Source organism: Marmota monax, unplaced genomic scaffold (assembly GCF_021218885.2).
Source record: "Marmota monax isolate L192 unplaced genomic scaffold, Marmota_monax_Labrador192_F-V1.1 WCK01_AAM20220418_F8-fsc00086, whole genome shotgun sequence".
Classification (NCBI taxonomy): Eukaryota; Metazoa; Chordata; class Mammalia; order Rodentia; family Sciuridae; genus Marmota; species Marmota monax.
The window spans coordinates 2,411,362-2,425,216 of NW_026693086.1; the positions used below are offsets into that span (position 1 = coordinate 2,411,362).

Consider the following 13,855-nt stretch of genomic DNA (forward strand, 5'->3'; position numbering starts at 1 on the left):
CACGGGGACACCTATATCCACAGGTGCTCAAGTCCCTTGTAGAAAAGGGCTTGGCATTTATATGTAAGTAACTTTCACAATCCTCCCCATACTTAAAATCATCTCTGGATTACTTGTAATACCTAATACAATGTAATTGCTACGTGAATAGTTACACCATATTGTTTGAGGGAAATGTCAAAAAAAGAAAGTCTGTACATGTTGAGTTCTGACCCAACCCCACCCCCAAACATCTATGATGGGTGTTTGGTTGGCTCTGTGGGTGTGGAACCCAGGGATATGGAGGTTGGACTGTGTTTCTGGAACACGAACATCCAGTGCTTGTCCCACTGCACAAACACATTCAGGTTGGCTCTGCTCTCCCATCTCCGGGAGACCAAGCCCATCTCTATGACGGTCCTCTGCTGGGTTCTTTTTAGGTGATGTGACCCCAAAGCGGTCCAAAGTAGTGAAGGCCATCTTGTGGCTCTGTGGAATGGAGAACAAGGGCAAAGAGGAGCCCCCAGGCAAAGTGGAACCTGTGATAGATTTCTTGGAGGAAAACCCCATTGTGAAAACCCTTCTGGATGTCAACTGCATTGTCTGCATGACCTGTGCCATCTTCCTGTGGGGCTACTTTGCTTAATGCAGAGTGGACCCAGGGGGTCCAAGTTCTCAGTTTGTTTTTATGTCTTGTTATTTTTTAATGAAGTAATAATAATAAAGCTTTTGTTTGTTTACCACGAAGCTTCTAAGGTGTTTATGGGCCATTTTTGACATGACATTTATCTCTTTTCTTCTTGAAAGGAAGAGCTGATCCCCAAAGGTCTTCTCATTGTGATCCTTGCACTGTGATCCTGAAATCCTATACTATAAGAAAATCAGGCTGGGCACCTCCACAGAGAATCTCCGCTGGTTGAGGCCAGTGTGGCTTGGGACCTGGAGAGCAGCCATCTACTACTCTGTGGAGTCGGCCATCTCAGTTTCTCTGTTGGGGCCCTAATAGGGTCTGATGGGATGCCACATAGCGGTTGTGTTTGTCATGTGCATGGCTAAGAGCAAGACCAGGGACAAGAGCCCTGTAGCCCTGGATCAAGGACAGTGGTGGGTAGAGGGATTCACTGGCCTGACGGAGCTAGAAAGTGGAGTGGTCTCTCCAAGGTCCCCAACTTCCAGACTTCAAAGGAAAACAGGAGCCTCTGGGGCCGAGGATCCCCTCTCCTACTAGTCACTCAGTGATCTCTTTTGAGTTCCTAGTCGTGCTCAATACCTGGGCCCAGCTGGTCCAAAGGTACCTGTATTAGCCCAGAGCCTCCCCTTGTTAGGAGGCCTGGCTTCTCCACACTAACCCAAATGATTGTTCTGGGCTAATGAAAGGCGCCCTGAGGCCACACAGGAAGGGGCAGATACGTGGGGCTGGTTGCCAATGTTGTTCCTACCCAGACCCTGTAACAGGCTCCCCGCACAAGTCTGAGACGGTTTTGGAGGCTAGAGAACTCCGGGGACAATGTGTGAGGGTCAGGCTGCGCTTGCCTCTCCAGGGGCCAAAGGAGAGGAGTGGGAGGCACAGGGCTGTCCAGTGGAGTCGGCAGCTCCCTCCCAGCGCTGACCTGAACACCGACCCCTGCTGCCTCTGGCTGGGGCCAGAAGTACACTTCAGTGGAAGTTGTCCCTATCACGGCTCAAGCCACTGCCGTCTCTCCTGGGATTGCTGCCACCAGCCGCCTGACCGGCCTTCCCACTTGTAGTCTTGCCCCTTTTTCAGCCACAGGCAGAGAGCAAATCTGATCCAGTGATCTCTCTGCCTTGAATCCTTTCAGTGACTCTCAGGATGAAGCCCACATTCCTGTAGGAAAGATAAGGCCTCTAATGACCAGGTCTCTCTCAGGTCTCTCTGCTCTACAAGGTCTCCCTGGCGGCTGAAGGTCATAACATATTCACATTTTCCCCCTCACCTCTGTGCCTTAGCACAGGGGATGGCATAAAAGGGGCCAGCGGGACATGGTCAAACACTGATTCCTAGGTCCTGGTCCATGCTCAGAACACGTCCACGCCACTCCCTTCCCACTGCCTCGCTTTGATTTAGGCCAGCGTATCTCTTCTCCAAGGCTGGTCCCTGTTTCTAGTCTTGCCTCTGCCTCAGTCCCGCTTCTGCACCATAGTCAGATATCTAAAACACAAATGCAACTAGCAGCTCCCCTTCTCCTCTCCCCAGTTCCCTACTATCCTTGGGAAAGCTTTCGAGTACAGGCTTTAAGGCCTTCTGGCCTAGATCCTCCTGACTTCACCAGCCCACTCCTTGCTCTGTGCTCCAACTCTAGCTCCGCCTCCTGCTCTGGCCTTGCCCTTCTCTGGCTCCACCCTTTCTCTGGCTCCACCTCCTCTTCTGACTCCAGCTCCTAATCTGCCTCCCGTTCTGGCTCCGGCCCCGCCCCCCATGCTGGCTCCAGCTCCATCTCTGGTTCTGCCTCTTAACTCTAGCTTGGCCTCCTGCCTCTTAAATCTAGCTCTGCCTCCTGCTCGGGCCACATCCCTTCCCTGGCTCCACCCCCTTATTTGGCTCCAGCTCCACCTCCTGTTCTGGCCCCACCCCCTTCTCTGGCTCCACCTCCTCTTCTGGCTCCACCTCTGTGTCCCGCTCTGGCTCCACCTCCGTGCTGCCTCCACTCAGCCCCTGCAGGAGACACCTCCTTCCTCTGGACTGTGCACCTGCACCCTCAGCACTCATAATTAAGATGTGCTCATGCCCATGCGCTCTCGTGGCTCCTCCCTCTCAGCATCATCTTTGTTTCTATGACTCATGTTAGTTCTCCAGGGTCCAGGTCAGTTTATGTGAAGAGTAAGCCCTCAGTATTTACCTGGAGGACACAGAATGAGTTACCATGACCTGGGCTAGTGCTAAGGGTGCGTATGTGGAAACGTTCATTGCTGATGTGCACAAAGACTGAGTTCACATACTAGCAGGAGGATGGAAACAAGGTTGGTGCTCTTCCACGTATCAAACTCACTCTTGTGCCAAGAGTGTCATTAGCAATGATGTTTCAAAGTGTGTGGCAGATAGGCCTTAAGGTGACCCTCAATGACCCCTACCTCCTGTGGTTCACACCCTTGTCTAATTCGCTATCCTTGGGTATAGACAGACCCTATGACCTGCTTCTGCCAGAATGTAGTGACGGTGATGGGATATGTTCTAGTCAACTTTCTCACTGCTGGGACTAAAAGACCTGACAAGGATGATTTGAGGGGGAAAAGTTTATTTGAGGGCTCATGGTTTCAGAGGTCTCAGTCCATAGATGACTGTTATGGCTTGGGTGTGGTGTCCCCCAAAAGCTCATGTGTGAGACACTGCAAGAAGGTTCAGAGAAGTCAGGATTGGGTCACGAGAGCCTTAACCCAATCAGTGAATTAATCACCTGATGGGATTAATTGAGTGGCAGCTGAAGGCAGGTGGGGTGTGGCGGGAGGAGGTGGGGCACTGGGGGCGTGGCTTTGGGGTATACATCTGTATCTGGCAAGTGGAGAGGTCTCCACCTCTCTCTGCTTCCCGACCATCCTGTGAGCTGCTTCCCTCTGCCACACTCTTCCACCAGGACGTTCTGCCTTATCTAAAGTCCCACGGAATGGAGCTGGCTGGCTGTGTACGAAGACCTCTGAAACCATGAGTTCCCAAATTAACTTTTTCTTCTCTACAATTGTTCTGGTTGGGTCTTTTAGTCACAACAGTGAAAAATCTGACTAAAACAATGACCAACTCCATTCCTCGAGGCCTGAGATGAGGCAGAACATTATGGCGGAAGTGTGTGGTGGAGGCAAGCAGCTGAGGACACGGCACTGGGAAGCAGAGAGCTCTGCTCTACAAGGACAAAATATAAACCCACCTCCTCCAGCCACACCCTACCTGCCTCCAGTCTCCACCCAGCTAGTCCCCATCAGGGATTAATTGATTAATGCACTGATTAGGTTAAGGCCCTCCTAACCCATTCATTTCCCTCTAAATTTCCTTCATTGTCTCACGCATGTGCTTTTGTGGACACCTCACATCTAAGCCCTACCAGGATGCCACCGTTGTTACATGTTGTTTAATGAATGGTGACCTCAGTCTGCCTTGCTGGGGGACTCACTCCCTAGTTCCACGCATGTCATAGGGGAAAAGTGGAAGCCACTGGTCTAGAAACATCCCAGTCAATGAGTACTACTGCTGTCTCCTGTGAGACCCAAGACTGTAGGTCCCAGAGCCCACCTGGAGTGAAGAGACGACATAGCAGGATCCGGAAGATCCTGAAAGAAGAAGAGGGTGAAGGCCCCACAATATGGTGGGGAATGGTGGAAGTGGGCCTCAGCAAGAAAAACCAGGAGGAGGCTTTGATACCTTCAAATATGAACTCACTGGGAACTATAGCCCCGAGAAGAACAAGGGGTCCATCCATGAGACCCCTGGGAACCAGGGCCATAAGACAGTCCAGGGATTGGGTCATTCCAACCACCTCTGAACTCTTGGAGTGACCACGGGGCAGAACCCAGCACAATCAGGACAGCCAGGGTTCCTCTCTGAACCTCTGTGGCCTTCAGAGTACTGGACTAAACGCATGGGTGCTGAGCTGCAGGGCGTGGTGAGGGGAACAGCTCAGACACTGGTGTTGTGGCAGAGGCAGAAGGAGCAGGGACAAAAGGTCTGCCACACAGGGCTAGAGCATTTTAAGAAATTGTGAAAGAAGGAAAGGAAGCAATCAGGGAGTCAGATAACCAGCAGGATCTTTCTAGAAACCAGCACCTTTCTGGATGGCCAGGGTGGCTTGCTATGGATTCAGATTCTGGCCCATTTAGAGCAGTGGGGAGGGGAAAAGAGCCTGCCAAGGTGACAAGCACAGCAGGAGGGACTGTGGGCTCCAAAATGACAAAGAGGATCCACCCTCAGCTGACACAATGACAGCTCAGAACATCCAATTCTGAGCCACCAGTTCCCTGCTGGCTCATCCCTCCAAAGATGATGAACAGTAGCTTCTGTTTGGTATTTACCTTTGACCCATCAAATAGTTTTCATTTTTATGAAGACTGGAGCTGTCAGGGCAGGAGAGAGCCACGAACAACAGAATAAAACAGAATAAACTTGAATGATGCCCTTAAAATGAGGGTTTGGTGTGTCGTGTATCAGAATCATCAATAACGAACACCTGCTGCAGGCAGGGAGCATGTCAACGCTGTCCCCTAGACAAGCACGTGCTCCGCATCCCTGCATCCCGAGTGCTCGGCTCGGGCATCTCAGTGGAGACCTCTCCGGAGACATCTCCAAGGTGCTGCAGACAGACTCTGGCCGTGCACAGCTGGGCACCGTGGAGAAGGGGCTGGACACTGAGCCCCAGCCTGCACAGAATCCTCCTAGGCAGCATTTGTTCTACAGCTAAAGGGGGAGGAAGGAAGAGTGCGTCTGGAGCAGGCAGAAACTTAACATATGGGGGGGGTCACGGGTGCAGATTTTCAATGCAATTAAGTGTGGAGAGTGCTCTGGGGGCACCAGGAACTCAGAGGAAGAGAAAGCTGTGGTTGCTCCTGTCAAGCCAGGTTTAAGTTCATGATAAAAGGAAATTCAGTGTCTCCCAAGCCAGGGGCAGGCCACTGACACTCCCAGCTGACAGCTCCAACAATGGACGGCCCTGGCCAGCCAATTCTGGCAGTGTGTCCCCCTCTGTGCATATGTGGCCCTGTGGGGGGGGGGTCTTCATGAGAACAGTGGTCCAGACCGCAGCCTCATTTGGCTCCAATTCCCCACCTGCTCTTCTCAAGGGTTTCAATCCTGGGAAAGACTTGGCAGGGCAAGAAAGCATCCCAGTCCCTGAAAACGGGACTCCTGTGGCAGTTAAAGCTGCTGATGTATTTCCTGGCCCTGTGGAGGCCGAGTCTCTGAGAGTGAGCACCCCCAGTCTATGTCCCTCGAGGGACAAGAAAGGGGATGGGGACTGGTGAGACCCCAAGGGCAGCCTGAGCCACAGGACACTCAGCCTGGAGGTCTGGGGGAACCTGGTGGCCTTTTTCACTGCAGCAACTTCACTCTATTTTTTCAAATGCTTTGAGTTACAATTGGACCTCCTAAGATGACCCATCAGCAATTCTGCTTGGCTAAGTGACAATATGTACCCACATGTATGTACGTACACACACACACACACACACACACACACATTCTAGTTTGTGTCCAAGAATTATCAAGTTTTCATATAAACCACAGAATATATTTAATTCAAATTAAACATGAAACTAGAATAACTTTCAGTCCGTATCAAGGAGCAATTACATTGTTTAAAAAAAAAAAAAAAAAAAAAGACAGTACATTTGTCTACATTCTGGCAATCTGACAAGGCACAAGTCACGTCCAGTTTGATGAGGTGACAGATCCAGCAGTCACCATCGATGCTCACGGTTCTGAGGGGACTGGGAAGACACAGACCAGACTTAATACAAAACGGTTCTGCAGCAAGTCTGCAGGAGGGGCTCCCTCCTGGTACACGAGGGTGAGTGCCCCAGTAGCAAGCAGCACTGACCTGCATGGCTGAGGGTTTTATTAAATAGACGGCGCGTTGCTTCTCGTTCGCTTGGAGCTGCTGTGGGTGCCGCCTGCGTTCACAGCAGTGGCCAAAGCTTCCTATGCACTGCTCGGCAGGAAGGCTGGTCCTCTCCAGGTTCTTCTTTGCTTTTGACTTTTTGCCATGGTTGCCCTCCCAGGTAAAGAAAGCCAACTTCTTCAAGACCCAGGTCATGCAGCTTTGAAGTGTGGGCCTCCACGCTCTCCTTGGGCTGTGCAAAAGGCCAGGTCCTGCATGGGAGGACCTTTCTCCTCCACTGAAAGCTATTCACTGTCTGGTCTGCCCAGCCTGGTTCCGGCCCACAGGGTGGGAGGGACGGCTGGGAGCGGCTTTCTTCACAAGGCGGTACTTTCCGTGTCATTGTCTATATCCAGCAGAATGTGGCCGGGCAGGTCTTTGTTTGCGGAGTCTGAGTGCATTTCAGAAAAGATGCTGCGAAGCGGTTCTGAAGCCCTAGAATTGGTGTCTGGACAGAAAACACAAGGAGACATGGTATCAACGAGGGGCGACGTGTGGGAGCCCCGGGGACGAGGCTGGGAAGGTGAGTCAGCCCATGCACACAGTCCCCTGCTAGAGACCTCAGCAGCCCTGAGAAGTTGAGTCAAGCCTTGGAGATCCCAGAAAGTGGCCCTCATGGCACAATCCCCTCTGGTGCTCCTTCTTGTGAACCTGGGCAGCCCTCAGAGGATTTTTGACTGAAGAAAGGAAACTTCTTCCTTATCAAGGCCTCTGATGCACTAGATGAAATCTCCTATCAGCAGGGATTCCTCCTGTTACCAATGCTATGACCTCAACCTTGGGCTAGCAAAATTTGGGGTTGAATTATTTGGGTTGTGGGGCTGTCCTGTGCATTATAGGATATTGAGCAGAATCCATGGACTTTACTTTATTAAATGCTAGATGGCTCTTTTCCCCTAGGGTGACTGTCTTGACAGTCTCCAGACACTGTCAAGTGTCTGCTGGGGGCCCAATCATCCCTGGTTGACAATAACTGAAGTAGACTACCAAGTCTCCTATAAATATTAGTTTTCTCTAATACTTATACATCAAATTCCCTTTTCATGTCTTATTATGTTGGCTGAAATTCTTTTGGTTGATCCTCCCCCGCCACCCCCCGCTCTCCAGTGCTGGGGATGCAACCCTGGGCCTCAAACATGCCGGGCAAATGCTCTACCATGAGTTATACAAGTTCCCAGCCCCAGAAGTCCTTTTAGTAAGATGGAAAATATATGGTTCTCAAGCCACTGTCCCTCATGCTCATGCTGATAAGACACCTTCATCCACCACAGCTCTCTTCCCAGAGAGGTTAGTGGGTCCTAAATCCATTCATTCATGAACAAATACTACATATTTACTGAGCACTGACCACATGCCATGTTCTACCTGCTGAGCACACAACAATGAACAATACAGACACGGTGTTAATGAAGCCTGTGGACAAGTGGGGGGACCCAACCTTAAGGTTCAGTGTCAGGTAGAGGTGAGCTCTAGCAAATTATGAGAAAAGCTCTGTTAGGTATTTGAGGGAAGAGAAATGTTTGGCTATGTTGTGATTTTACTTTGTCAGGTTAGAGCTGTCCTGGAGGGTGTGGGGAGGGAACCATATGGAAGGTGGGCTTGCTGGAGCACTTCCCAGGTGGGCTGAAGGCGGTTCTCCCTGCTCTTGGCACAGGCTGCCCCTGCTGGAGCTGTTTCTGATAGTGCCTCTGTCTCCCCCGCTCCTCATCCACGCAGGCACAGCAGGCAAATAAATGCCTGTGCACCTTCTCACTGCTCTGAGACTCACCCCTGTCCCCAACCCCTTCCACACTCCTGTCCCTACAGTTCTCCCTGGGGCACCCCTTTCCTCACAGTGACTTCTAGGAGGGTTGGCAGACTTGTCCCTCAGGGTTTGCTGTGCATCACAACTCAGAGAAATTCCTAGATTTATGGAGGAGCCTGTGTGTTAAAGAATTCAAGTGCTCAATGTCATTTCAGACAATTTAGGTCTTAAGATAACTATAAATCCCACTGCACTGGGCTGAGGCGCTCTGTACAATGGCACAGTCAGAAGCAGTCTGTGTGCACAGAACTGAGGATGTCTCAGAATGGTCCTCAGCAGAATGGAAGTCAACAGGACAGAGTGCACATCTGTCTTGTTCACAGTACATCCTCAGTACCTAGAAGCACCACTGACAAACAGCAGACTTCACACATCGTGGCTGGACACTTGGATGGCTGCATGGAAGAGTCACCCTGTGTGACCAACCCTCCCTTCTTAAATGTCCTTAGGCAACTGCAGCCAGGACTCAAGGCAACAGTGGAACAAAAAAACCACTGGAAATTGTAAACCCTTTCCCTGTCGTCCCGACCCAACAATACAGATGGTGCCAAGCAGCAGTGTTTCCTCTCGGCCCCCAGAGCTGACAAGGAACCTGGGGGGCATGCGCAAGGCAAAGACCCTGTACATATGGACTGGGTTTCTACTTGTTAACATCTATATTTACATATAAGACCTCACACATCATGGACAACATCTCCATTTTTACTTCTCTGAGTTTTTCTATTTATAATGAAGACAATTCTATATCCGGGGGAAAATGTGTAGTAGGGCCTAGGGAAATCCCTCAACCTGCTCCTGTCCGTCCCCCCGGCTCCCCAAGCCCCTTTCTCATTCTTCCGTGTATCATTTTGTGAAAGCAAACAGTGGATCTGTTTGCACACAACAAGGAGGAAGGAGGGAGGCAATGTGTGCAGCGAGGATTCTGACAGGGAGTACGCCGGTCGTGAGGACTCACTGGGCTTGCTAAGTGCTCCCCACGCACCCTGCCAATCAACCCTCACCATTTCACTGGGGAGAGAGGGGTGGCAGAGAGCCGCTCAAGGGCTCTGCTCCTTGTCCCAGGGGACGGGAGAGTGCAGGTCTGGAGGGATCGAAGCCACGTAGCTAGAGTCTGGCTGTGATCTACATAATGCTTTTCCTCCTCCCTAAGGGAGTGTGGGAGCTCTTGGGTGAGGATCCTGAAAAAGAAGATGTCACCTGAGGAGCTAATGGCTTCAGTCTTAAACTTTCTGGTGCATTGTAATAAAAAGGAGAAAAAATTATTTTAAAGATAGATGAAAGAATCCAAGTCTCTCCAACCCTCCGCCTATGAATATATATACACTATCTGCATTCCAAGAAGGGCTGGTCTTTGTGCATATTGCTTGGAATTAAGTTCACAACAGATGCTAACAACCACCAAGAAACTGGAAAAGAGACTCCCAGTAACCAGACTCAGCCCAAAGGCAGAATGGAGATGGTTCATCCTGGGTTTGGGCCTCTGACACACGTAGCCCAGGTCCTCCTGACCTGAGTGTCTCCCTCCAGGAAGCAGGCCCTCTGAGGGCCTATGCTGGCAACCTGATACTTAGGGTATGATTCTAGGACAGTCGGTCACCCTTGCGATTTTGAGTGCGTGCTTTTGGTCATAAATCTACCTTTCAAGAGGGCAAGGTCATCTGAGAGCAAGTGGATCCAAATCCACTCTTGAAATGAAGAGTTTCAGGCTCAGCTGCAGAGTGGACAAGCCCTACCGCCACTGTCCATCCCTCAGCTCTGACCCAGGGACCACAGGCACGGCTGCCTTCTAGGCCTCACCACTCCTTAAGACTAAAAGCAATATTCTTATCCATGAAAGACACTGACTCAACTTTTTACTATTCTAGGAGAGGTTCTGTTCAAGTCTCACTGGATATTTAACTTGACACAATTTCTCTTATCTACTTGTTAAAAGTAAACTGCCAATAGAAGAACAAGCCACTTAGTACTGATCCATCTGCTAGATGAAATATTATGCTGTCATCTAACATAGATGGCAAAGACCACAGATGTAAAATAAAATAACGCAAGATCAAAATCTGTATAAGTCAAAATAATTGTGACCACACACCTCCTTGCCTTCAGAAAACCCAGAATTTTTAAAAAGTAGAATAAAAATAGACTTCCCCAATTACAGAACTGTAAGTTCTTATTATTTCTATTTCTCAAAATTTCTTTTTATATCCATCCATACTATTTTTAAAGAATGTATTATTTCACAATATAAAGAGTTTGATTTTTAAAAGAGGATGCTTGGAGAGCCAGCAAACTGTCCAGTGTTATGGGCATTTGAGAGTGACTCGTCATTGTGACCCTGGGTATTCTCCTAACTCCTGTCCCTACAGTAAGAAATGTCTTCTCCTGCAGGGTATTGTCTTTCTAACCCACAAAAACACTAATAGGAAAACCAAGTGGTGCATGAAATTGAAATATGGACACAGGAGCCCTGCTCCTGACCTCCTGGCTCTGGGTCCTAGAAGGCTGGGTCTGGCATGTAAGTTCTATAAACGTTGACTTAGGAATCCATCTAATATGTGACTTTGATCTAAAACATTTTCGTTTAGATAAATGTAATAAACAACTGCCAGAGATTTGACCCTGGGTGTTATGAACTGTAACAGGTACTTCCTATTTCACCGAGTTTAATCCCCTCATCAGTTCTACCAGGTGTCACCACTTCCGAGGTCAACCAGGTTGTCCCCTGCTCAGTGTAACGGAGAGCTAAAACGCTAAGTCAGGTATGCTTGACGGTGCAGTGTATGTTGTTTCTACTACACCTCAAGCCTGTTCAATAGAGGAAAGAATAGAAGTCATAGAAGTCATGAGGCCGGCCCTGTGGCACCTGATCCACATCTGTGCACACATTTAGTACTCAGGATGACTCACAGCAAGCATGGACAAGCCGCCCTCCTTAGTGCATGCACTATTAGTAGGGGTGCAAGCAGGCAGGGTTAGGGAGACTGGTTAGTAACAGGCATTAGTGCACAAATATGATCAGACAGCAGCAAAAATGCTTTGGCCAATCAGGTGCCTTTTCCTTACCATTACATATTCCAATTTCAGTTCTGACTGAATATGGCAGGTCATACATCTAAATTATTTAATGAAATGTTTAAATTAGAATACTCTTTGCTAAAACTTATTAAACACAGCAAGATGAACACTGTTCCCTTGGGAAGTTAAAACCCTACTGATCCTCCATTCTCCAGAGCTCTGCTCTGTGCTGAGCTGCCAGGCACGGGCCACCAAGCCTGTGTGGTGGCAGTGATCCCCAGAGAGCTGACCTTGATCCCAGAATCCTCGTGTCAGCTCTTTGAGATTAAATACTCTAAATGAAGGGCCTGTTTTCAGGAAATTGCCCATCTGAAGTTTTCCAAGTGAAAACAAGATGTCATGGTACAGGACCCTGCTCAAGGAAGTTACTACCTTCCGGAAAAGCCCAGTGCTATGTTCGAGAATGGCTAATAGGCAAGCCAACCCCTGTGGGCTCCTGGACTCTAACTGCTGGCTTTCTGTGTACATCCAAGGGCATCCAGGGGATTGTAAGATGTTAAAGGTTAATTCTGTAATACAAAGACAATTGTGGTGACCTGGAGTCTTGTGTTAGGAGAACTCACAGCATAGACTGGCTTTTAAATATTTAGCTAATATCTTATGGAAAAGTTACTTTTAAGTGGAAAATTTTGCCTAATAATTACAAAGCACAGTGAATTGCAGTATTGTAGCCGATCAACAGAACAACCTTCTGGCATAAACACAACCCAGGTAAGAACCCTATTAAAGGAGACATGGAATTCTGGTTTGTAGTCTTCCATCTAAATAAAAACAAAAGATCTAGAAATAAAATGTCGGTGTGCCACAAGTACTAAAGTGTTAATCCTTTAACAGTGATTATGGCTCAGTTACTCTACACTGTAAACGATTTCCACACCCACTGGGCACTCCCAGACTCAGGTCAGTCACCAGGTAATAAGGAAGGTGGGCTCGGGCCTGTGGCTCCCCCGTGTTTTCAGTTACACTCTAGCCTTCCCTTGTGCTGCCTATAGGAGTCTTGCTCGAGCAGAAGCTGGGGTGCTCTTACTGCATGGCCCATAAAATGCTTCTGGCTGTGATGAAGGCAATCACACTCTTAACGAGAGGCTTCTGCTGAGCAAATGTGGATCCAAGGGCAGGTTCAGATGAGCTTCACGGCGCCTTTTAAAAAGCTCATTGTGGTTTAAGAAAGCATAATGTAGGCATGCTGGATTACAAAGGGATTCCAAGGAATTCAGTAAAGGATCTTGGGGGAAGACTGGTTTTCCCCCCTGGTCCTGAGAATTTCAGACATCAATTAAGAAGCTCCATGCAGTTAAACTTGCACTTAAGATTGAAAAAAATAAAATAAAATAAAGCTAGGACTTAAGGGACACAAGTTTTTGTGCTGTTGTCACTCGAGTCCTCTTGGTTGGATGCTGATGAGTCAATCAGTAGGAGGCCAACTGCACTGGAGGCCAACTGCACTGGGCAGAGCATCGGGCTGTGTTACCAACAGGAAGGACAAGTTTTAGCATCCTACGTGAATGGCTTGAAAGCAGCTCTCCCTCTACTGACATCTACGCCCGGATTTGGAGCATTGCAGCTCAAAGTGCTTCTGATAAACACAAGAATGTCCACATGCTATGGCACGGACGGCCTGCTGACTGCCATCGCGCGGGTCAAGGGCCACTCTGGAGCACAAAGTCCAAAGCACATACACGAAACATGGCTTAGCAGGAGCATTGGAGCTGCGGTCAAGCTGCTTGGGGGGTACAGACCTTAGTCCTGGACACTTTCCCCACCTGTGAGGGCACTAGGAAGGACATCTATTGGGAAACAAACAAGCAAACAAACCATTGTGGCTTTGTGGTTTTCAAAATAACACTGGTGTCATAAGAAAAGTCATTAACCATTGATAACATGTGCAAAGGAGGCATCACATTCCTGGGGGGAAATAAAGCTACTGAAAGATATTATTTGAAGTTGGTTAACCTTATCATCTTGGGTCCCCATTTTGGGTGCACTATTGGCTCATCTTCCACTGAAGCCACCTGGGATGGTTGGAGAGCCCAGAGGAATATTTCAGTGGCTTCTCCAAAAATGCCTCCATCTAGAATAATCTATAGCTGGAAGAATTGATGTGGAGCTACTAATGCCATTTTAAAAACACTAAAAATCTATTCATACTTAAAATTAAATATTGAATTTGAGTATCTGAGATGAAAATGGTTTTTAATATGATTAAAGAAAATGGTCATGTTCTAGAGTTCCTGCAAGAGATCCCATTAGGGGTCTGCTCCACTCACACAACCATCCCCTCTCAAAACAGACTGGCACTGGGGCTGCAGGGAATCTCAATTCTTCCCTCTTGTGCCACTGGAAGGTGGCACTCTGCTAGGATCAGGCTCTGAGACCTGCCTTCCAGCACATTCAACTTGGCATG

The 13,855-nt window shown here is 48.8% G+C and overlaps 2 protein-coding genes across 8 annotated transcripts in view; one reads left to right on the forward strand and one right to left on the reverse strand.

The window, feature by feature from the left end:
* The window catches only part of Slc5a11 (solute carrier family 5 member 11), a 45,863-nt gene extending 45,137 nt beyond the window's left edge, over window positions 1–726 (forward strand). The window contains exon 16 of the mRNA XM_046454635.2: window positions 420–726. Coding sequence (XP_046310591.1) covers window positions 420–625 — 206 coding nt within the window. The 3' untranslated portion in view covers window positions 626–726. The remainder of the gene's footprint in view (window positions 1–419) is intronic.
* A 5,555-nt stretch (window positions 727–6,281) lies between these two features.
* The window catches only part of Arhgap17 (Rho GTPase activating protein 17), an 85,600-nt gene continuing 78,026 nt past the window's right edge, over window positions 6,282–13,855 (reverse strand). For 2 of the 7 annotated variants that reach the window (XM_046454609.2, XM_046454614.2), the window contains 2 exons: window positions 13,215–13,238; window positions 6,282–7,023 (listed from right to left, as the gene is read on the reverse strand). In XM_046454609.2, coding sequence (XP_046310565.1) covers window positions 6,893–7,023; window positions 13,215–13,238 — 155 coding nt within the window. In that variant the 3' untranslated portion in view covers window positions 6,282–6,892. Of the gene's footprint in view, window positions 7,024–11,439; window positions 11,489–13,190; window positions 13,239–13,855 lie in introns of all 7 variants that reach the window. The other 5 variants (XM_046454611.2, XM_046454616.2, XM_046454610.2 and 2 more) reach the window with 3 other exon arrangements.